The sequence below is a fragment of the Oncorhynchus kisutch genome, linkage group LG1 (genome assembly GCF_002021735.2).
Source record: "Oncorhynchus kisutch isolate 150728-3 linkage group LG1, Okis_V2, whole genome shotgun sequence".
Lineage (NCBI taxonomy): Eukaryota > Metazoa > Chordata > Actinopteri > Salmoniformes > Salmonidae > Oncorhynchus > Oncorhynchus kisutch.
This window is the reverse complement of record NC_034174.2, coordinates 61,331,576-61,353,656: the sequence shown is the minus strand read 5'-3', so window position 1 is coordinate 61,353,656 and position 22,081 is coordinate 61,331,576. Positions and strand designations below refer to the sequence as shown.

General features: G+C 42.3%; 2 protein-coding genes across 5 annotated transcripts in view; one reads left to right on the top strand and one right to left on the bottom strand.

Annotated features, from left to right (window-relative positions):
* Window positions 1-5,981: 5,981 nt before the first annotated feature.
* Window positions 5,982-7,327, bottom strand: LOC109895888 (microtubule-associated proteins 1A/1B light chain 3C-like). Its single transcript, XM_020490002.2, has 4 exons — window positions 7,194-7,327; window positions 7,056-7,111; window positions 6,860-6,966; window positions 5,982-6,598 (listed from the first exon to the last, which is right to left on the bottom strand). The coding sequence occupies exons 1-4, from the start codon at window positions 7,252-7,254 to the stop codon at window positions 6,394-6,396; spliced, it is 429 nt and encodes a 142-aa protein (XP_020345591.1). The 5' UTR covers window positions 7,255-7,327; the 3' UTR covers window positions 5,982-6,393.
* Window positions 7,328-8,094: 767 nt separating this feature from the next.
* Window positions 8,095-22,081, top strand: part of LOC109889960 (striatin-like) — an 83,657-nt gene continuing 69,670 nt past the window's right edge. For 2 of the 4 annotated variants that reach the window (XM_031828771.1, XM_020481829.2), the window contains exon 1: window positions 8,103-8,472. In XM_031828771.1, the coding sequence (XP_031684631.1) occupies window positions 8,251-8,472 (222 nt within the window). In that variant the 5' untranslated portion in view covers window positions 8,103-8,250. Of the gene's footprint in view, window positions 8,473-22,081 lie in introns of all 4 variants that reach the window. The other 2 variants (XM_020481848.2, XM_020481858.2) reach the window with 2 other exon arrangements.

Below are 22,081 nucleotides of genomic sequence, written 5' to 3'. Positions count from 1 at the left end.
ACACACTTATAGCCCAACTGACCTGACCTGTATGTATGATGTCATTGTGCAGTAGTAATTCATCGCTTCCTGGCCAGAGGGCAGATTTGCTTGGTTATGTTGTCATCCTTCTGATCGATCATACTTGGGACTGAAAATCAGAGCCAGCAAGGAGTCTAGACTCCAGACTGACATCACATGAAGTAATAATGTATGACTTGAATGCAGCAGAGTCTAGAGTTTCATCTCAAATGGCACCCATTTCCTGGTAGAGTGCAATACTTTTGACTAGGGCTCTGGCCAAACGTAGTGCACTGTGTAAGGAACAGAGTACCATTTGGGATGCAGGCTAGCAGTCTACTCCGTAGACTGTCTGTGGGAATGTCTGGACTAAATTGGATGTCTACATAGCTTGCCTTTGGCAGGAGCTTACAACATAACATTATAGAGAGACACTTATGATGAATGCATTCACTTCAGGACCCCCCCCCCCCCCCCCCCCCCCGTGCGCACATTTATGGATGGACCCACAATCTCACGTACACACAATGTATAAATCTCAACAACTACAGGTTAGGAATTCCACTGTGTACCACTGAGAATGACAACCTGCACCTGTTGACATTCAAGTAGAGCAAATCTTCTGATGCAAAAAAAAAAACGAAGCGCTTCCAGAAAACATTCTCAAACAAAAAGAAATCATTCCACTGTGTTCAGTTCAAATGTTCAGTTAGATAAAGCGGAACATTAATGGTCCTAATAAGTTAATTTTGCGACATTTAATCTGAATTAGTCTCGGCAAATAAATGTATTAACTAATATATATTTTTCTGGGGTTTGGACAGGTAATTTACACTTCTAGAAAAAAGGTCATAAATATTAACCTCACATTGATTTTGGAACTTTTACTTGGTGTTTTAGTAGTAGTGCTCATACTTCATCATTGCCATATGACCCTGTAGTCACTGAGTCAGTCTAGATTAGGCCCCTTACCCCACTTTGACTATAACAACCACGAAAACTCAATTACAATGATGCATATTCTATTTGGTCTTTGGCTTGATTACATTCATGAAGTGAAGTCAAAGCATTTCATGTTCCTGCCAAAAAGTGGTCCCTTAAGATCATACCTTGATGACACGTCAGGTTTTCGTGAAGCCAGATTATGATCGTAACAGTGTAGTAATTATTGAAGCACTTTGAGACCTTGTGAAACACTTTTTCGTGCATGTCATTACGGCTAATTAAAGTAGTATATTAATTAGCTCTGATTATATTGTGTTTGCGGTTTATTAAAAAGTGCCAGTTGAACTGTACATGAGTGATGCTTATTTTTATTTATTATAAAATGACATTGGGCAAATACAAAGAAATGTTCCTGGAGTCCTCTCCCCCATGACCACAAATAACTGAAAAAACGGAATAGATTTCACTAGAGCATTCCGTATATGGATCTGGGTATAACCACATTTCTTACACCTACTGTTTCAAGGCTATTTAGATCAGTGGTCAGACAGAAAAGGAGACAAGGAAAACAGTGACTGTTTTGCTACCCCCTATAATCTATAGATTTATGATCTTAATATGAACCAGTTTGCTACAGCGGGAAGATAATCCCGCAGCAACAGAAAATGTGAATTATTATGTGGATTATAATGAATGGACATTTTTTGTAGAGGTTGATGAATTGTTTATTTTTCAGCAGATCAAGTCTGAAATGTTAAAGTGGAAATAACAAACGAATACACTACAAGTTTGCATTTCATGCTATGCAGGAACATTCTGAGCAACAAAAGAGTGATCAAATGAAGATCCTACATATGTAAGTCACATGACACATCACAAACAGAGTTTTCACAACAACAGCCTAAAGAGGGGGAGGCAAAGCCCTGATCACAAAGTTAGCAAAGTGTTTGGATGACTTTTCCGACCTTGAGAAGCAACCCTTTTCTCTCCTCCAGATGCTGCTTCGCCTACTTTCTCCCCACACAGCAGGCTCCCTTTGGCCTGCTGAAGGGTTGCTATTACTGCTATGGCAGCTTGCTAATTACACTGTGTGTGTGTGTGTGTGCGTGTGTGTGCGTGTGTGTGTGTGTGTGTGTGTGGTGGGTGTGCGTGTGTGTGTGTGTGTGTGTGTGTGTGTGTGTGTGTGTGTGTGTGTGTGTGTGTGTGTGTGTGTGTGTGTGTGTGTGTGTGTGTGTGTGTGTGTGTGTGTGTGTGTGTGTGTGTGTGTGTACACCTCCTGGGCTACCGAGCATTTTAGGACAATTAAACACACACACACCAGCAGGATGCCTGTCACCTGTCACAGTTCTCTCCATGACCTGTCTGCTGTGCTAGGTCATAACCAAACAGCAGTATAAAGAGTCTGAAGGACATGGGGTAACTGAGCCCAATATCCTGAAATCCTACCATCTTTCTTGACAACTAGAATTTTGTACTGACATATAGCCCCCGAACAACTCAATGATGAGGACAGACAGTAGGACAGTCAGACTTGGTGCGTGTACGTGCATATGGGCGCTTGTGCAGGTGGCAATGTATGTAACGATCCTTTGACTGCTCTTAGCGAAGCACACTGCTTTTTATATGATGACCAATATAACCGGGAACACTTACATTCAAACATTTGCCAAAACAAAGGGTCTGGCAAATCTGACAAATGAGACTTTGTAAAGTTTAGTGTGGAACATTAAAGCTCTTCAGTTGAACAACAGGCCCCATTAACTTTCAGTATTGGCGCTCCAAAAGGTATGTTTGCTTGCTGATTGCGGTGGCACATTAAGCCGGGATCTTTATGCCATTAAACAAATAGGTCTGAATGTCTCCCTCGTCCCCTCCTTTAAAGCGGAAAAGGATGTCCTCGATTCCCCAGTCACCGATAAAAAGGAAGGAATTGGAAAAAGGGGGTTTGTGATGAACAGTGTGTGCGTGAGTGTGTTCTTTGTCCCCTAATGAATCAATGTAATTTGGTAATGCACAAAAGCACCACTTGAATCAAAAATGACAACTATAATATAGTGTGGTCCTGATTGCAGAGAATCAAGTGGTCCTCTCACTTTCTCTCTCGATGGCCCCCTCCCACTCTCCTTCTCTACATCCGTCCACCAGGGTTCTCTCTCATTCGCTCTCTCAAACATCCGTCTCTCTCTCCCTCTCAAATTTCTTACCCCTTTTCCTCTCTCTTCGACCTCCTTCTCAACACGCATTGAAGGAGAAGGTCAGAGGGAACGAACCTTGGATCCTCTCCTCCAATGCGTTTTGAGAGGAAGGCCAAGAGAGAGGACACGAGGAAAGACAATTGTACCTCTTCTGTCTCTCCAATTATTGTATTTGTTGAATGCTCCTCTGAGTTCTTTCGGATTATATTCCACAGAGCTTTGTCTCAATTTTTTTTAACCACCGTCAACAGTTGGTAGCATCCATGGCTAAATGTCACAATGAGATGTTTTAATGTTGCAAAGAAAAGCCATTCAATACAGTCATGGGCATGACTAAGGGAAATTAAAATGTCCTGCTCCCCGGTCAGAATGAGATGGTCGATATCGTTGGGACGTAATACACTTGGTTAGTCGCATTACGGTTAATGGACCATAAAACTTTATGCTGCCTATCCAATGTCCTGGACTTCGACAATGCAGCACTGGGAGGAGTGTTCTCTACAAAGTCTTCAAAGATGAAAGCAATCATGTAATGTAGTCTGATTCACGTGTGAAATCCAATATGGCTGTACATTTAGAAAAATAAGAAACCATTCTTTCCGCATTTTAGGACTAAATATCAGGTGCACTGCAGTGCTGACTGATATTGAACTTCTTTAACCGTCACAGCAGCTCAACATATTCTATGGATCTTTGGCTCCCCCTTGTGGTCAGTGATATAGTCACTTAAATGTCTCCATGCAGAAAGAAGCACATCCGTTTCTGTATTGTAGGGCAGCCCTTGAAGTGACTCTTTTTATCAACTGTATGCAATAATTTCCTCTGTGTCGTCATAGGAATTCAGCATTCTCTGTGTTGATGTCTCCGACCCCCATTGTCCAGAGGTTACATCATGTAGGTCTGATATCGGATCGGAGGTTAACTTTAGAGTAATACTATTAGTCAACTCAGATTTTTGGATCCAAACAACTCAGATGCTTAGAAAAAGGTCTTAGATTCATTGCTCTCTCTCTTTTTTTTGTTGTTCCTGATCTGCTGTGGTGGGATACTCTTTCTTTCTCTGGACACCCAATGGACTTTTGGGGCATGGTTTTTCAGGTTGATTTCTTGCTCTCTCTCTCTCTCTGACCATGTTTAGGATAATGCCTTGTAATACTTTGTAACTTAAGCTTTGTGCCTTGTACGTGAATCCATTCACATACAATGCTTGAAATCAATATTCACTAATATCCAGAAAGTAATAAAAATGTACCTGAAATACGCAGCTGGGGGGGGGGGGGGGGGGGACACCTTTATTCTACAAGGAAAATGAACTTGTTCATGTCACTATGACCCCTCGAGGACCATTTTGGAAATGTGTTTCAAGTGATTAGGCCTATACCCTGGTATCAAATTGATGTATTATTTAACCCAAAAAACACAACTCAATCCTCTTAGATCTGGAGTGACTTAGAAATAGGGGCTAGTGGTTGATTTGGAATTCAGAAAGTGAGTCACATCTCTGGGTTAACCCAGCTCGCTGCCCTGTCAAGGAACATGTCCAGTCAAGTTGCAACAATTAGGCTGAGATTACACAGGCAGCCCAACTCTGATCTTTTCCCACAAATTGGTCTTTTGACCAATCATTAGTTATTTTGCCAATAGGACAAAATATCAGAATTTGGATGCCTAAGTAAATGCAGCCTTAGGCACTGCATACAGACTTGTGCATAATCTGGGATTCCTCATTTTATTCCACATGATAGAAAGTGGATTGACAATTTTAATATCCTATGCATTCTACACATCTCAATAGGACCTCTGAATCATATTAACCTCACATTGCTTTTGAAACTTTGTGCTTCAGTAGTATTGCTCATACTTCATTGCCATATAGCCCCCTTGTCACTGAGTCAGTCTACATTGGGCCCCATTCATCCTATTTGTAGCTCCAAGACTAAAAGCACAAAAATTAAATTAGGATGATGCATGGTCTAATTGCTCTTTGGCTTGATTACATTCCAGGAAGTGACATCAAGGCATTTCATGTTCCTGACAAAGTGGTCCCCTAAGATCAATAGGACCTCAGTAAGTCAGTGAAGGTGCTACAGGGTCCACGCCACAATGAACATGTATTTCAAACAGGAAGACTTGGTGTTCATCAGTCCAGTCAAATGCTAGGTTAAGATACACTACCAAAATTGTTTTCTAGAAGTTGGAATGGGTCTTTTACCAGTACGCTATGCAACCTATTAAACACAAGAAGTTCAGCCTTAAAAGATCTCAAGTCAAACCATACAGATTTAAGATAATGAAACAATAAGCCATTTCAGGAGGATTGTTCCTAGTTGGGAAGTTCCCCTTTGAATGCAGTCCTGACACTTCAATCTTCAGACCTTGGTTCAAATAATGTCTGGATTGGCAGGTAGAATAGCCCCCAAACCCTCGATTGGTTCATTAAGCAAAGCAAGTTTAGTCAAGCACAGATTTCAAATAGTACTATAGAGGTCTGAGCCCCATATGGCAAGAAGGGACTCATACTGGATTGAATATGAACAGTTCTGCGTTAACACTTGCAACCCAATTCTGATCTTTCGACCAATCAGATATGTACAAGTACCTTGAGGTAGTATAGGGGTCGATTTGTGCAATCTGTCAACAGGTCCTTCCTTTATAACTGATGCCTCAGAGTTCCTATTGAAGGCAATGTCCAAGTCTACACATTTCAGAGAAATTAAATAAAGAGCATTTGAGTGACAATATTTGTTGCGGAAATCGCTGCACGTCGTTTGCTGGAGTGCTAAATTTGCCCAATTTTAGTTTGTGACCAAATAGAGAATTAATTCAATGTACCATCTAACCCGCTGTGAACTCACTTTTAATAACCAAACATTTAACTTCAGCGGTTTGAAGCTGGCTTACAAACAGTTGGGAGAAAGAAAAAAAAACTATAGCACACAGAACAGATCTACCATTAGACATGCCTTGAACGAGAATTACAAACCTACAGCTATTTCTTTGCAAATTTGACTGGTCGCACAAAAAGTAACACATTTCCGCATAAATTAATCTGGCCAAAGTCATGTAAATCAGAGCATGATCCTCAATAAAGTTTGAAACATTTATTACCTTAAAAACAATACAAAAACATTTCCAGAGTAATATTAAATATCCTTATATATAAATTGCATTTCATATCTATACACGAAGTTCAGTTATTGGGCCTGCCAAAAGCTGAGGCCTCACATTATCCAATCCTGCAATTTAGATCTTCTCAAACATTCCCAGCAATTGGCACTGACTCATGGATTTCAACACAATTACCAAACATTTCTTGAGAAGCGTATGTCATGTAGAGAAATCCATCGTCATCTTTGTGGTCCTTGTAGACTTGCGCCATGGTAAGAGACATGCTGGCCAGACCACTATTATTGATGAGCAGGTAGAACGCTTGACTCTGCATCAGAGACATACGATTTCTGAAACGAGAACGTGCAGCAAGTATTGACAAGTCTAATCAAATGTAGAAATTCTCATGCACAAACGCAAGTCATTATGATTCATTTAAGAAAAGTGACAGTCGCGCGGCACTCGTGGCTGATTCAGATCAGGTGATTACCAAGCTTGAAATTACGCACGAGTTCTCCCAACAAAAACATGATGATTTAGGTCAATTTCAGTCATGATAATCCACGCTTAACAAGTTAAATATTCACAGCAAAACACATCAAGAGACACACCTTATAACGGTAACAAACTGAGTCATGGAAAGTTCTTGTGGGACCAGGAATTTCGTTTTATCAAGAGGCGGCAAGTACTTCTCCCGTTGATACCGTTCAATTATAACCTGTGTATGGTTGGAAAGATCACTTTTAGAAGGTGCAAATTCAATGGAACTTCAGGGTAGAATAACGTTTTAGAAATAAGCGAATTTACCGGGATTTTAGTTGGAAACTTCATTCGGATCCCCGCGACCTCCTGTTTTCTCGTGGCTGTTTGGGATGGAAAACGTGGTTGAGATTATAAAGCACTGCATAGCCTAACACATGCAAATCATTACATAAAATTAATCACCAAAGCTTTTTCTCTGCTTGAAGGACTTGGGGTGCTGTGGTTTCTCAAATGGCGGCATCATGTGGGTAAGTGACTCCTCTCTTCAATTCCTGCTGTCTGATCTAGACTATAAGATTTGACCACGCTGATTAGCGAACTCAAATTAAATAGTGTGGTTGCAGTGACGTATCACATGATTACCATGGGGTTGTGTCACCCACGCATCATATGGCTAATGAATTGACCGTTCATTAATGAGTCGGGAAGTGTGTAAAACCAATCCAGATGCTTTAAGATCTAATGAAATACCTGAATGTAATGTTTTATGTAATATAATTGTTTGAAAAAAACAATACATTTTGAATGACTAAACATTATATAGAGGTAATTTGGTAATTAAAATATCTTACACACAAATTATACATAGAGGCCTTATAATATTTTCACACTAAAGTACGCCCTATCATGTAGGCAACATTTAGTTTCATGTATTTTCTTGGATTTCAAAGGGCATGAACTTCAGTCAGGGGGTCGTGGGTGATAGGCGTGTGTGTGTGTGCCATGTAAACAACTGGATGAATGGCTCTATGGAATGCATCGATAAATGAATGGAATGTGCTATAATATATGGAATATGGCTACCACAGATACACTTCTGTAGCATACATTATGACATTTCCAATTTCAGATACAAACAACTAAAGAAAAAGACAGCAAAAGAGAACAGGCGCATTTTAGTGTGAAAAATGCAGCTCTAATCTTCTTTGAACTTCAAATTCCATCATGCGTAGGATACGGCAGTTGTCAACACCACGAGCATTTATTTCCGATTGGCTTAGTCCAGTGTGAATCGTTGAAATCGACCAATGGGTAAAGAAAACTCTGGATGTGGGTGGGAGCTCAGTGTGAACGTCACCAATTGACAACTGGCTGCTCAGACGTGAGTGTGCCTGCCCAGTAGAGAGAGCTATAGGTAGCTATTTCCTTTCATATCACAGGGGCGGCTAAAGGAAAACACATTCGTCTGAGCACGGTCGTGCCAGTTTGCGCGAACCGAATCCACACACCTGGCCTGGGCATGGACGAACAGGCAGGGCCCGGCGTGTTCTTTAACAACAACAACAACAACTCTGGTTTGCCTGGCGCTGGCAAAGGACCGCATCAGCCTGGCGACGTCGGTGGCGGAGAGGCGGCCAGGGCTCATTACAACATTCCGGGGATATTGCACTTTCTGCAACACGAATGGGCCCGCTTCGAGGTGGATAGAGCGCAATGGGAGGTGGAGCGAGCCGAATTGCAGGTAAACCACGTCAAAATGTCCCGCTTATTTTTGGTGGGGGTTTACGGTGCTGAGTCCGCTCTAGGAAGATTGACATTTGTGTCAGGAAGCCTACTCGCGCGCTACGGTCTTTTGTGGCGTGAACTGCTCGAGCTACGTAGCTACTAGAGTAGTCTTGGTCGGATGACATTAGTCACTATAGCACAGGGTTTCCCAAACTCGGCCCAGGGCCCCCCCTGTGTGCACGTTTTGGTTTCTACCACAACACAGCTTATTCAAATAACCAACACATCAAGCTTTGATTAAATGTAATCAGTTGTGTAGTGCTAGGGCAAAACACAAAACGGTGGACCTTGCTATTGCAGAGCACTGCCTGTATTGTACTGTACACAACTTTTAATTTCCAAGTGTAGCCTTCTGTGTGCAAATTATTCACTACCATTGTTTTTAAATGATAGAAGGCTATCCAAATGTGGTCAGGCAGACCCAAGGACCTGTCTGTCCTCGATGAATACCTACGTCTTGGAATGCAAAGAAACATTGCATGATGCAGTCCAAAGATCTACATCCCATTCTCAATAATATTGGTTGTCGAAATGTCAAGTACAAGTGTATTGAACAAGCAACTCATTAGGCCTACACACACACTTCATGTTATTGAAAGCTGAGTTCACCTGTGAAGTGCAATGGCATGTCCAGTTTAAGTCTGTTGAATAATTGACAGTTATCCTTATGAACAGCACAGTTGACTTATGCACTCAGTAGGCAGTGACATTAGTTTTTGTGCCTTACAACTTGTCTTAAATCTATCAGAGGTAAGGCTATTAGCATATTGTGTAGGCCTTGAGTGAGTTGTAGCTTGAGTGAGCTACAACTCACTCAGTCTACACAATGTAAGTAATCCAGTCAATTTAAATAAATCTATGGATTTCACAAGACCGGGAATACACATACCTTTAAAAAAAGTAGGGGTGTCAGTAACTGGTGTGACCGCCACTTGCAGCGCAATAGGTCTACTTGCATGGATTTGATCAGGCTGTTGATTGTGGCCAGTGGAATGTTGTCCCACTCCTCTTCAGTGGCTGTGCGAAGTTTATGAATATTGGCGGGAACTGAACCACGCTGTCGTACATGTCGATCCAGAGCATCCCAAACATGCTCAAAATGGGTGACATGGTGAGTGTGCAGGTTATGGAAGAACTGGGACATTTTCAGATTCAAGGAATTGTACACAGATCCTTGCGAAATGGGGCCATGCATTATCATGCTAAAACACAAGGTGTTGGCGGCGGATGAATGGCACAATAATGGGCCTCGTCACACCATTGATAAAATGCAATTGTGTTTGTTGTCTGTAGTTTATGCCTGCTAATACCATAACCCTACCGCCACCATGGGGCATCTGTTGTGGTCTGCGGTTGTGAGACCTGTCGGACGTACTGCCAAATTCTCTTATACAACATGGGTAGAGAAATGAATGTTAAATTCTCTGGCAACAGCTCCCTCAACTTGAGACATCTGTGGCATTGTGTTGTGACAAAACTTCACATTTTTTTTTCACATTGTCCCCAGCACAAGGTGCACCTGTTTAATGATCACGTTGTTTAATCAGCTTCTTGATATGCCACACTTTTTATCTTAGCAAAGGAGAAATGCTCACTAACAGGGATGTAAAAACAAAAAATGGTTCACAACATTTTATAGAAATAAGCTTTTAGTGCATATGGAACATATCTGGGATCTTGTTTTTCAGCTCATGAAACAGGGGACCAACACTTCACATGTTGCGTTTTTATATTTTTGTTCAGTGTACATGAGTGCCTCCGAACATTGCTAACCAAGGCCAGTGCCAAGTGCTAGGCTAGGCAACCGATAGTGCATGGGCGCTACGTTAGATCTGCACAATCATCAAGGCTTGATGTGCATTCCCGTTAATACAAACGTGTCCCCGTAGACCGGCTCGTACATGAAGCATCCTCTATTCAGGCCGCAAAGATGTAATTTTCCTACTTAACTAGCTTCAATGGCGAGAAGGTGGAGAAAAATAACAAATATGCATACTTTCTTCATGAAACACAATTTTCCACAAACCATTTTGGATTTTCAGACAATTTAGGATGTACACCGTGTTCAGCCAAGGGTGTGCAACATCCAGAATTGTCTGAAAATGGTGTTGTAAAATTGTTTCATAAAGAAAGTACGCTTATTTTCCCCCTAAAATTAAAGCTAGACAAAATAGGCATTTTTTAAAGGGCAATGCTTGATCAGGTTCTAAATTGACTATGTGTAACTGGACGTGGCATTTGTGCATCATTTACTTAGAAAATGTCCTGCCTCAATCAAAGCAGACTTTCATTTCTTATTATGCCTGGACGAAGGAGAGCGAATAGGCCTAGATGACGAAGTTACCCTCCTGATTCCGGAGAAGGTTTTGTTTTTAAAATTTTCCTCCCCATTTACTTCTAGTGCTTATCAGTAGTAGAGGGAGCTCATTGGCAAGTGACAAATGAGTGTCAGAATCGCTCCACTGGCAATGAACAGAAAGCAATTTAATATCTTAATGCATTTGTTCTGCTGCCGTGCCGCTATATAGTGTAGTAGCGACCCTGCATTCCGTTAAAGTCTTAGCTGAGCGAATGTGAAAATTGAATTGACAGGATATACAGTGCCTTCAGAAAGTATCCACACCCCTTGACCTTTCCCACATGTTGTTGTTGTTACAGCCTGAATTTAAAATGGAATGAATTGAGATTGTGTGCCACTGATCTACACACACAACCCCACAATGTCAAAGTGGAATTTTGTTTTCAAAATAATTAATACAAAATTAAAAGCTGAAATGTCTTGAGTCAATAAGTATTATGGCAAGCCTAAATATGTTCAGGACAAAACATGTGCTTAACAAGTACCATAATAAGTTGCATGGACTCACTCTTTGTGCAATAATATACTGAACAAAATGTAAACGCAATATGCAGCAATTTCAAAGATTTAGCTGAGTTACAGTTTAATATAAGGAAATCAGTCATTTGAAAAAAAGTAATTATTATCCATCCATTGGGGAACCAGGCCTAGCCAATCAGAATTTGTTTTTCCCCACAAAAGGGCTTTATTACAGACAGACAGACTCCTCAGCACCAAATGCTCACTAACAGGAATGTAAACACATTTGTGCACAACATTTGAGAGAAATAAGCTTTTAGTTTGTATGGAACATTTCTGGAATCTTGTTTTTCCGCTCATGAAACATCGGACCAGCACTTTTACATGTTTTTGTTCAGTGTAGTTCTTAACAATTTTCAAATAATTATCCAATCTCTGGTTTTACCCCACACTTGCAATTCTATGTAAGGTCCCTCAATTGAGTACTGAATTTCAAGCACAGATTCAACCACAAAGACCAGGGAGCTTTTCTAATACCTCACAAAGAACAACACCTATTGGTAGATGGGTAAATAAAAAAGCTGACACTAAATATCTCTTTCAGCAAGGGGAAGATATTAATTACACTTTGGATAGTGTATCAATACACCCAGTCACTACAAAGATACAGGTGTACTTCCTAACTCTGTTGCTGGAGAGGAAGGAAACCGCCTAGGGATTTCACCATGAGGCCAATGGTGATTTTAAAACAGTTACAGTTGAATGGTTGTGATAGGAGAAGACTGAGGATGGATCAACAACATTGTAGTTACTGCACAAATGTACACTGAATGTTCCTGACTGGCCTAGATACAGTTTTGACTTAAATCAGCTTGAAAATCTATGGCAAGACTTGATCAACAACCAATAATCAGCAACCAACTTGACAGTGTAAGAGTTAAAAAATAATAATGGGAAAATATTGTTAAATCCTGGTGTGCAAAGCTCTTAGAATACTTCAATCAAGATATATTTGGATGGTTCCGACCTAGAATATGTGGACGTCTATAAGTACCTAGGTGTCTGGCTAGACTGCAAACTCTCCTTCCAGACTCATATCAAACATCTCCAATCGAAAATCAAATCAAGAGTCGGCTTTCTATTCCGCAACAAAGCCTCCTTCACTCAAGCCGCCAAGCTTACCCTAGTAAAACTGACTATCCTACCGATCCTCGACTTCGGCGACGTCATCTACAAAATGGCTTCCAACACTCTACTCAGCAAACTGGATGCAGTCTATCACAGTGCCATCCGTTTTGTCACTAAAGCACCTTATACTACCCACCACTGCGACTTGTATGCTCTAGTCGGCTGGCCCTCGCTACATATTCGTCGCCAGACCCACTGGCTCCAGGTCATCTACAAGTCTATGCTAGGTAAAGCTCCGCCTTATCTCAGCTCACTGGTCACGATGGCAACACCCATCCGTAGCACGCGCTCCAGCAGGTGTATCTCACTGATCATCCCTAAAGCCAACACCTCATTTGGCCGCCTTTCGTTCCAGTACTCTGCTGCCTGTGACTGGAACGAATTGCAAAAATCGCTGAAGTTGGAGACTTTCATCTCCCTCACCAACTTCAAACATCAGCTATCTGAGCAGCTAACCGATCGCTGCAGCTGTACATAGTCTATTGGTAAATAGCCCACCCTTTTCACCTACCTCATCCCCGTACTGTTTTTATTTATTTACTTTTCTGCTCTTCTGCACACCAATATCTCTACCTGTACATGACCATCTGATCTTTTATCACTCCAGTGTTAATCTGCAAAATTGTAATTATTTGCCTACCTCCTCATGCCTTTTGCACACATTGTATATAGACCCCCCCTTCGTTTTCTACTGTGTTATTGACTTGTTAATTGTTTACTCCATGTGTAACTCTTTGTTGTATGCTCACACTGCTATGCTTTATCTTGGCCAGGTCGCAGTTGCAAATGAGAACTTGTTCTCAACTAGCCTACCTGGTTAAATAAAGGTGAAATAAAATAAAATAAAAAATATTTGTGTTTTATTTTTCATCTTTTAAATAATCTTTTTAAATGTTCTTTCACATTGACTTTACTGTATTTTTGGCAGACTGTTTAAAAACAAAAAACAATGAAATTAGTCCCAATTTGTAACACTGCTAAATGTGGGAAAAGTCAAGGGGTGTGACTGTAGGGTTTCACTCTGTAACAAAAGCTTTTCCCTTCTGGAAACTACTGGAGAAAAATGTAATTGAGCAGATGGAGATTCTGAACCTTCGTTAATGCCCTACTCAACAAGCTGACCTGGAAGTGCCTGCGTTAAAACAACATGTTGGTGGGGAATGGTCCCACAGAGTGCTCAACATTGACGGCACAGAGCTTTTATAAAATGTTTTTTAACGTACGTTAGTCGCTAGTATGTGAACACCGGTGGTCACCCCACTCCCTGTTTCCATATTCTTGTGCAGGAGTGTTGTGACACACCAACCTGGTCTCAGAGCATTTCGTATTATTCTGTAAGTAATCCTCGACACTATATTTAGTATGATATGTTACGTTTTGTATGGTTTGTATTAATTTGTGGATGTCCATCACCTATTTTGTATAAAACACTACATGACCAAAAGAGCATTCGTGAGGTCAGGCACTGATGTTAGGCGATTAGGCCTGACTTGCAGTCGGCGTTCCAATTCATCCAAAAGTTGTTCGATGGGGTTGAGGTCAGGGCTCTGTGCAGGCCAGTCAAGTTCTTCCAGACCGATCTCGACAACCCATTTCTGTATGGACCTCACTTTGGGCATGCGGACATTGTCATACTGAAACAGGAAAATGCTTTCCCTAAACTGTTACCACAAAATTGGAAGCACAGAATCGTCTAGAATGTCATTGTATGCTGTATTACTAAGATTTCCCTTCACTGGAACTAAGAGGCCTAGCCCGAACCATGAAAAACAGCCCCAGACCATTATTCCTCCTCCACCAAACTTTACAGTTGACACTATGCATTGGGGCAGGTAGCATTCTCCGGGTGTCCACCAAACCTAGATTCGTCCGTCAGACTGCCAGATGGCGAAGCGTGATTCATCACTCCAGAGCCCAATGGCGGCGAGCTTCACACCACTCCAGTCAACGCTTGGTATTGTGCATGGTATTCTCAGGCTTGTGTGTGGCTGCTCGGCCATGGAAACAAAAAGTTATTGTGCTGGCGTTGCTCCCAGAGGCCATTTGGAACTCTGTAGTGAGTGTTGCAACCGAAAACAGACAATTTTTACGCGCTTCAGCAATTGGCGGTCCGTTTCTGTGAGCTTGTGTGGCCTGCCACTTCGCGGCTGAGCCATTGTTGTTCCTAGATGTTTCCACTTCACAATAGCAACACTTACAGGGGCAGCTCTAGCAGGGCAGAAATATGACAGGTGCCATCCTATGACGGTGCCATGTTGAAAGTCACTGAGCTCTTCAGTAAGGCCATTCTACTGCCAATGTTTGTCTATGGCGATTGCATGGCTGTGTTTTCAATTTTATACACCTGTCAGCAACGGGTGTAGCTGAAATAGCCAAAGCCGCTAATTTGAAGGGGTGTCCACATACATTAGAGATACAAAAGTATCTCTGGGCTGGGTACTTTTCGAAATGGGCGCCTTCGTGACCATTGCTGTCGGAGTTGGACGATCACTGACAGGCACTGGCCTAGCATTTTGACCCAGAAGTACTGCTGTTGCACAACACTGGGAATCCATGACATCACATTGAGTGTGTGTGTTAAAGAATCACTGTGAGCCTCTCTCTGCCTCTGCTCCTCCTTTGCCCAAGAGGATGTCTGGCATCATCACCACTTTTCCTTCCCTCCTTCCCCGCACTATAAATACATTGTGGAGTAGGCGAAGACGGGAGTGGGTGCAGGAAGAAACAACCAATGGGAGAAAGAACCGACCAATGCTCACCGGCATGTTGGGAGATCTGTTTTTTTTTCTCGTGCTTTTTTTCTTCTTCTGCATAACCCACACTTACATTAAGTGCTGGGTCTCTGAGGAAACGGTACATGGGCCTGTTCAGCCTATTTCTTTGCCTTGGCTTGCATTTGGGAGCCCCCCCCCCCCCATCTGAGCTGCTTGTATTCAACTCCCTCCGACATTTGAATAATAGTCATTTTTTTCCTTGTTCAGAGACGTTTGTCGTCGAGAGGGCGGCCCAGAGGCGGCCCGCATCGTTGGGATCTTTCGGATCTCACGGCTTGTCGGCTTCCGCGTGTTCTCCAATGACCCATAGCAACCCGTATGAATTTTGGTTTCAAGTGAGTCATGCCACAGAGCTGACACCACGGGTGTCGTAGCTCCCTGCCCCGTCGTTAAAATGGAGCCCAGTGTTTTTCACAGAAGCAAGCTACAGGCTGAATCTCGGGTAGCTCCTACCCAGTGCTGGTGAGGTGTGGGAGGGCTTTTTTTGTGTGTACATATTCCGCCACACTGACTAGTATACTAGTTGACGTGTTACACATACTCAATATACTACTACTTCCTAGGCCTTTTCTGGGTCATCACATTTTGTCATTTCCCCACAAGTGTTTATTCCAATGACTCCCTTCGACCGCCCTGGAACAGTATGTCCATTTGAGAATGTGGGAGTGTGAGAAAGTCCTCTCTGAAGAAGAGCGTGTGCGTGTCTCCAATGGCACTCCATTCCCTATTTAGTGCACTACTTTTGACCAGATAGCTTTTGCACCCTATTCCTTTTAAAGGGAATAGGGTGCCATTTGGAAGGTAGCCAGAGAGCGTTCTCTCAGGCAGTTGGGTTTACAGTAGCCCGGCACCTCCAGTCTATGAGTAACCATGTCTGGTATTCTAACAAGAGGCCCACCTGCTAGCCCTATGAACACCATCACTGTGTTTTACAGGTGTTTATACCGGAAGGAACTGTCTGGCACTGTGGACAACACTCCAGTATTCATACTTGTTTTACTGTGTTATTTCTTTGCATTTTATTCCACAAAGCCTTGAGATGATTTAGAGATTTGCACTTCACGACTTGTTTCACGACATGAATCACTTTTTACTTAAGTTTCAGACCTCCCTCTGTGCGTGGATACTCAGTAAGATGGAGCTGTTTATTCAAAACGGTAAGAGGTCACGGGACAATGGTTAGAAAAGGTGACATCAAACCAACTCTGCAATCTCAATTATAACTCTGCATAATGTAAATGTTTTACTGAATAACACCTTTTTATACTTTAATGATTTGCATACCACCATTCTTTCAGTGTGTGTGCCATCATATCATGACACTTAAATTATGCAAAGTTATGTAAATGGAGATAGGCTATGGGGGGAATAAGGCCTGCAGGCTACTATTTAAAGTATTACTGCTTTGGTGTGTAATTCCAATGCCCTTTATCTTTTTAAGTAGTCTTTTTTTAGACCTATTTTCATCTCACTAATTAAATGACATCGTCAAGAAACCGATGTGCAATAGCCGTTGCTGTGGGTAGACAGTATGCCTGGGATTATGCATAACTGACTGCTTGTCAAGGCAAAATCTGGACCTTGCTGTCATTGCAGCGCATACGTCAAATTCCAGATCGCTGTTTTTATGGCTTCCCGTCATTATCCCATGTAATGAGGTAGTTTATCATAAGACCAGACTATTATCGTTCTGCTGTCTGAGGTATGTGTATTTGCTCAGAATTTGCACATGTTTTAATGACATGACACAAATCGGTATACTCGCCATATGTTCAGGAGATCAATTGACACCCAGGCAGCAATTTTCCCACTCTGGGGAGAAGGCGTGGAGTCCATCAGACTGGGGATAGTGCGTCTATAAGCAGTCTCTCTGATTGAGACCGAGCGCCCCAGAGGCTGACGGTCTACTCCATTGGAACTCGTCTAGCAACTCCAGAAACACTTGGCCCTGCCACAACATTTGGCAGGCATAAATAAATCTCATAAACCAATTTTTTTAAATTTGGAAATATATTCTCCTGCAATTTGTATCCTAAAAGTGTGACAGTACGAATGGTACCTCACCTCCAAAGCATGACAGAATAGAAATAATCCAAATTAGCTAGGTTTCCATTCAATTGGCGACAGATTTTCCATGTGAATATTCTAAGATCTGCATTTTCCCAGCAGAGGTGGTTTTCCATCAAACTGACTTGTTGAGGATAGAAGGCTGTGAGTTAAGTAGTGCACATAAAAAGCTTTTTCTACGCTTTATTTTTTTTTTACTCTGCTGATGCTTTTGTTACAAAAACTTATTTGATAAATAGCTAACTTTCCCAAGCTGTTTTTGGTGCGTGCTCTCTAGACCAGTGGTTGCCAACCTGTACTGCAGGTGGTCTGCAAATGTAGTCTTTATTTAAAAAAAAATAATAACAGTTGGGAGTATTAATGGTATTATAAGCAATTTGACATTACTTTTCACAATGCTAATTGTTTATTATTATAATAATAACAATAATAATAGTCCTTTAAGTTGTTACATTCACTGCTATAATTGACTAAGTTCGACCAGCAAGATATTTTGTTTCAAAATGTGACTCTGCAAATGGTGGTCATCGAGCTTTTAACAATGATTTGGTGGTCCCCGGAACAGTAAAAGTTTGGGGACCACTGCTCTAGACAACAGTTCGCTGGTAAAGTGGACAGGGTATGTTGTATGATGAGACAAAGATAAGATAATTTATTTTATATTATAATAGTCAGCCAAGCACCGATCATCATGTCTTCAGCCTACAAATAATAACCTGGATCTATTTGAAATTTGCATTAATTTCATCACCGTGCACTAAACCACCATGTGAAGTTCATCATGACTCCTATTTCGACTGTGCGTAGTAACTTTACATGTACATATTACCTCGACTAACCTATGCCCCTGCACATTGACTGTGTATCGATGCCCCCTGTATATAGCCTCGCTACAGTTATTTTAATGTTGCTCTTTAATTATTTGTTATTTTCCTCTTTTTTTTAGTTAAATTTTTTAAACTTCAGTTCATTTTAGTAAATACTTTCTTAACATGTATTTTTCTTGTCTTCGTTGTTGGTTAAGGGCTGGTAAGTAAGAATTTCAGTGTAAGGTCTACCTACACCTGTTGTATTCGGTGCCAGTAACAAGTACGATTTGATCTTCCTAATAAACTATTCATGCTTTTCCACGTCATGGTGGGAGGACAACACAACTTGTCCTCTCGTGGCTCCAAGTTCACCTCGACATGATGGTTATTATCTCAATATTCACTCATAAAACGCTTCCAATGCAATTGTAGCATAATCTATTTCACTGGCCAAAAAAGTATCATGTGACTTGGGATGGTTGACAACCAGGTGCGCTGCATTGTTCTGGAGTTGAGTTATGCGTCAGCTAATTCATCCAAGTTAATATGGTTGGATGGAAACCTGGTTATTGTCTAACGTTTATTGGTGGATAGGTTTCTAGCACGCACAGGAGGCTTTTGAGATTTAAACCAGTAAAAAAAAAAATCCCTTTTGCTATTCTGGGAGAGTGCAGGTGGCTATTGTTTTTAACCCATTCTTTGAAGATATGCCAACACCAAAAAGGCTTTTCAGAATTGTACAGGAGCGCCTTGGAATTTGTTTAGCTTTTCTTGGTCCACTTGCTGTTCTAATGGAGTATCTGTGGCCTAATGTCTCACGTCACCTTGGTGTCTTCGCTGTAGCGGTGGAGCTGAAGTGCTGACAATGTCCGGTATAATATTACTGCAGCAGTGTGATCACGGAAGAGCCCTGCCAGCAGTTAGTGTCACATTCTCCATAGATTTGTCTCCTGACATTGGAGATGGAGGGAGTGCGGGCTTCCTCACGTGTCTGGACAGGTGAGCGAACGTCGCTGTGAATGCACACTGCTCCTGTCATGTGGAAATCACAGCAGACTCCCACGCATCATTTCACAATTGCCATTAGCAATACCACCCAGTCTGTGGCAGTAATGCTGCTGACTGGGGTTTTCAGGTTTATACCCCATGATGCGTTGTCTAAATAATGTAACTTATATTTTAGTAATTTAGCAGAGTGACTTGAAGTAGTGAGTGCATACTTTTTCGTACTGGTCCCCTGTGGGAATCGAACCCACAACCCTGACGTTGCAAGCGCCATGCCCTACCATCTGAGCCACACAGGACCACTTGTTGGGGGTATTCTTGGGTGTATGCGTGGGATTGAGACAACACATGCTTCTTAAGCAATGATGCATCACACGAGCACTCTCTCGATTCTGAAACACAGGCCAAAGCAAAGCCCAGGTTTATACTTCTTCCCTTTGATGTCATTCAGAGGCTCCCTTGTAAGGAATGGTATGCACACCTGCTTGTTTTGCCATGTAATGCAAACAGCGGAGCCAAATGCACCACACCCTGGGTCACGCCTAAGCACCATAAGCACTTTACTATTATCGTCAACAACAGGAGGTGCCTGGCAGACAACGCTCTGGAGAGTGGCACTGAGGCGTCCATCTTACAATGTGTTCCGGGCCCGTGAGTGTGTAAGACTGACTTTGGGTTTGTGCAAGAGCAGATGTGAGTTCTGGCATCCCTGTGCATTATAAACCTGATGTATACCTAATGAATGTATAGAGATGCAGTATTTATCTTACTATACTCTTAAAAAAATGTTTTTTTTATATATGAATCACATATGAATTACAGGTCATCAGTCCAACTGATTTACCATGTAAGTATAGTACTGTTTTTGACCACTATAATCCGTTGATTCTTATAACCTGGATCATGTGACAATGGTAGCAGCGATGACACATTAGTGATGAATGAGATTGGACTGGTGACCTGATTTCGAGATTCAGTTAGATAGCCCTCCGAGAACTAACTGGTTGCTCCACTTAGCCAAGTGCTCCAGCTCAGTAGCCGTGTTGGGGACACAATGCATACAGGTCCTAGATCTTTCTGGGGGGGCTTGCTGTTGCTTTAAGAAAGGGCTTTGGGAAGAGTGGGAGACCCTGCCACCCCTGCAGTACATAGCAAGGACAACTGACGTGGTAGAAGAAAAGGATGTGGAAGTAAGAGAGAGACTAAAAGAGACTTCACTTCACGTGGAGTCGTCAGTTCTCACTAGTCGGCACGGTTAACTTCTTTCTGGCCCTTGTGATATTATCCATGGGTTACAACTCATATGGCAGTTGTCATCTGGTCCTCAAGCGTGTGGACCAGATGACAACAGGCTGAGAGCGAGGCATAGAGAGAGAACATGAGAGGAGGGTGAGAAGTCGTCAGGCTCGCACCAACAGAGCGAGATGGAAGAGAGGGCCCTGTGGTGTTCTCCAGACAGAAAGTACTTCCTTCCTACTCCCTTCTTCGTGCCCCTCAGGGGAAACCGAAAACCAAAAGGGGATTATGAATCCTGTCATTTCCATTTTGATGTAAACAAGAGGACTAAAAACAAAACACCCGCGGCTTTCCTAGTCTCCCAAAAAATCTCCTCAGTTTGTCAAAGCCCCTGGTTGGTCCTTCTCCTTAGGAATTGTTTTGATACATTTTTGTTTCTGATGTTTTAAAGTGTATACTGGTTTTATAAAGAAAATATTGACATCATTTCTAGAGACTGTCGAACAATATAAAATGGATCTGGGTGTATTGAATTAACCATACCATTAAACACACGTTTCCTTTTGAGTTAAGTAATCACGCAGGCGTATGCGTGCTCTATCCTCCAGATGCTCTTCAATGTCGGTTGCCAGATTAAAAGGAATTTGAGCAGACAACGTGTGTGTGCCTCGGGCACACCACCTACTCTTGTGGTCCGCAGTCTCCACACACAGCGTTGGTGTTTACTCTCTCGTGTGTGTGTGTGTGTGTGTGTGCGTGCGCCTCGGGGACACCACCTACTCTTGTGGTCCGCAGTCTCCACACACAGCGTCGGTGTTTACTCTCTCGTGTGTGTGTGTGTGTGTGTGTGTGCGCGCCTCGGGGACACCACCTACTCTTGTGGTCCGCAGTCTCCACACACAGCGTTGGTGTTTACACTCTGTGTGCGTGCGCCTCGGGGACACCACCTGCTCTTGTGGTCCGCAGTCTCCACACACAGCGTTGGTGTTTACACTCTGTGTGCGTGCGCCTCGGGGACACCACCTACTCTTGTGGTCCGCAGTCTCCACACACAGCGTTGGTGTTTACACTCTGTGTGTGTCCTCAGTTCAGACAGAGCGTTCCAGGGGACTGCTCCAGCCGTTTCGGTATTCATCTGAATTAAGGTTCAGCACTGGAGAGAGACCGTGCCGACGTTAATACCACTTTGGCAAAGTCTGCTGTTAGCTGTCATGTTTCTTGGTTTGTATTGGGAAAGTCTGTGCTCTCTCAAGACCTTATCTAGCAGGCTACCTATAGAGGGATGTTCACACTACTGAGTCAAACTGCACAGAGCTGACCTGGTTATGTATCCAGTGTTGTTCCTGTAACCGTGCTTAAGAGGACAATGTGAAAATAAAATACCCGATCCGGCACGGTTGGCTTTGGATCGTCACGATGGTGTGAAAAGGGTATAGCAGGCATCAAGGGACAGGGGATACATAAACTAGGAACGCTGATGAGCTCTTCATCTTGGCACTCCTTTGTAAATAAAACAACTGCATTGTCATTAAGACTGACTATTCAAATCCAATGTACCTGTAATCACTTTGGAGATGTTTTGATGGTAACTACAAGCCCTAGAGTTAAATACAGTAGGAGTTTGGGATCGAGTCTTTGTCTTGCAGACCGACCGATCTACAGATCACA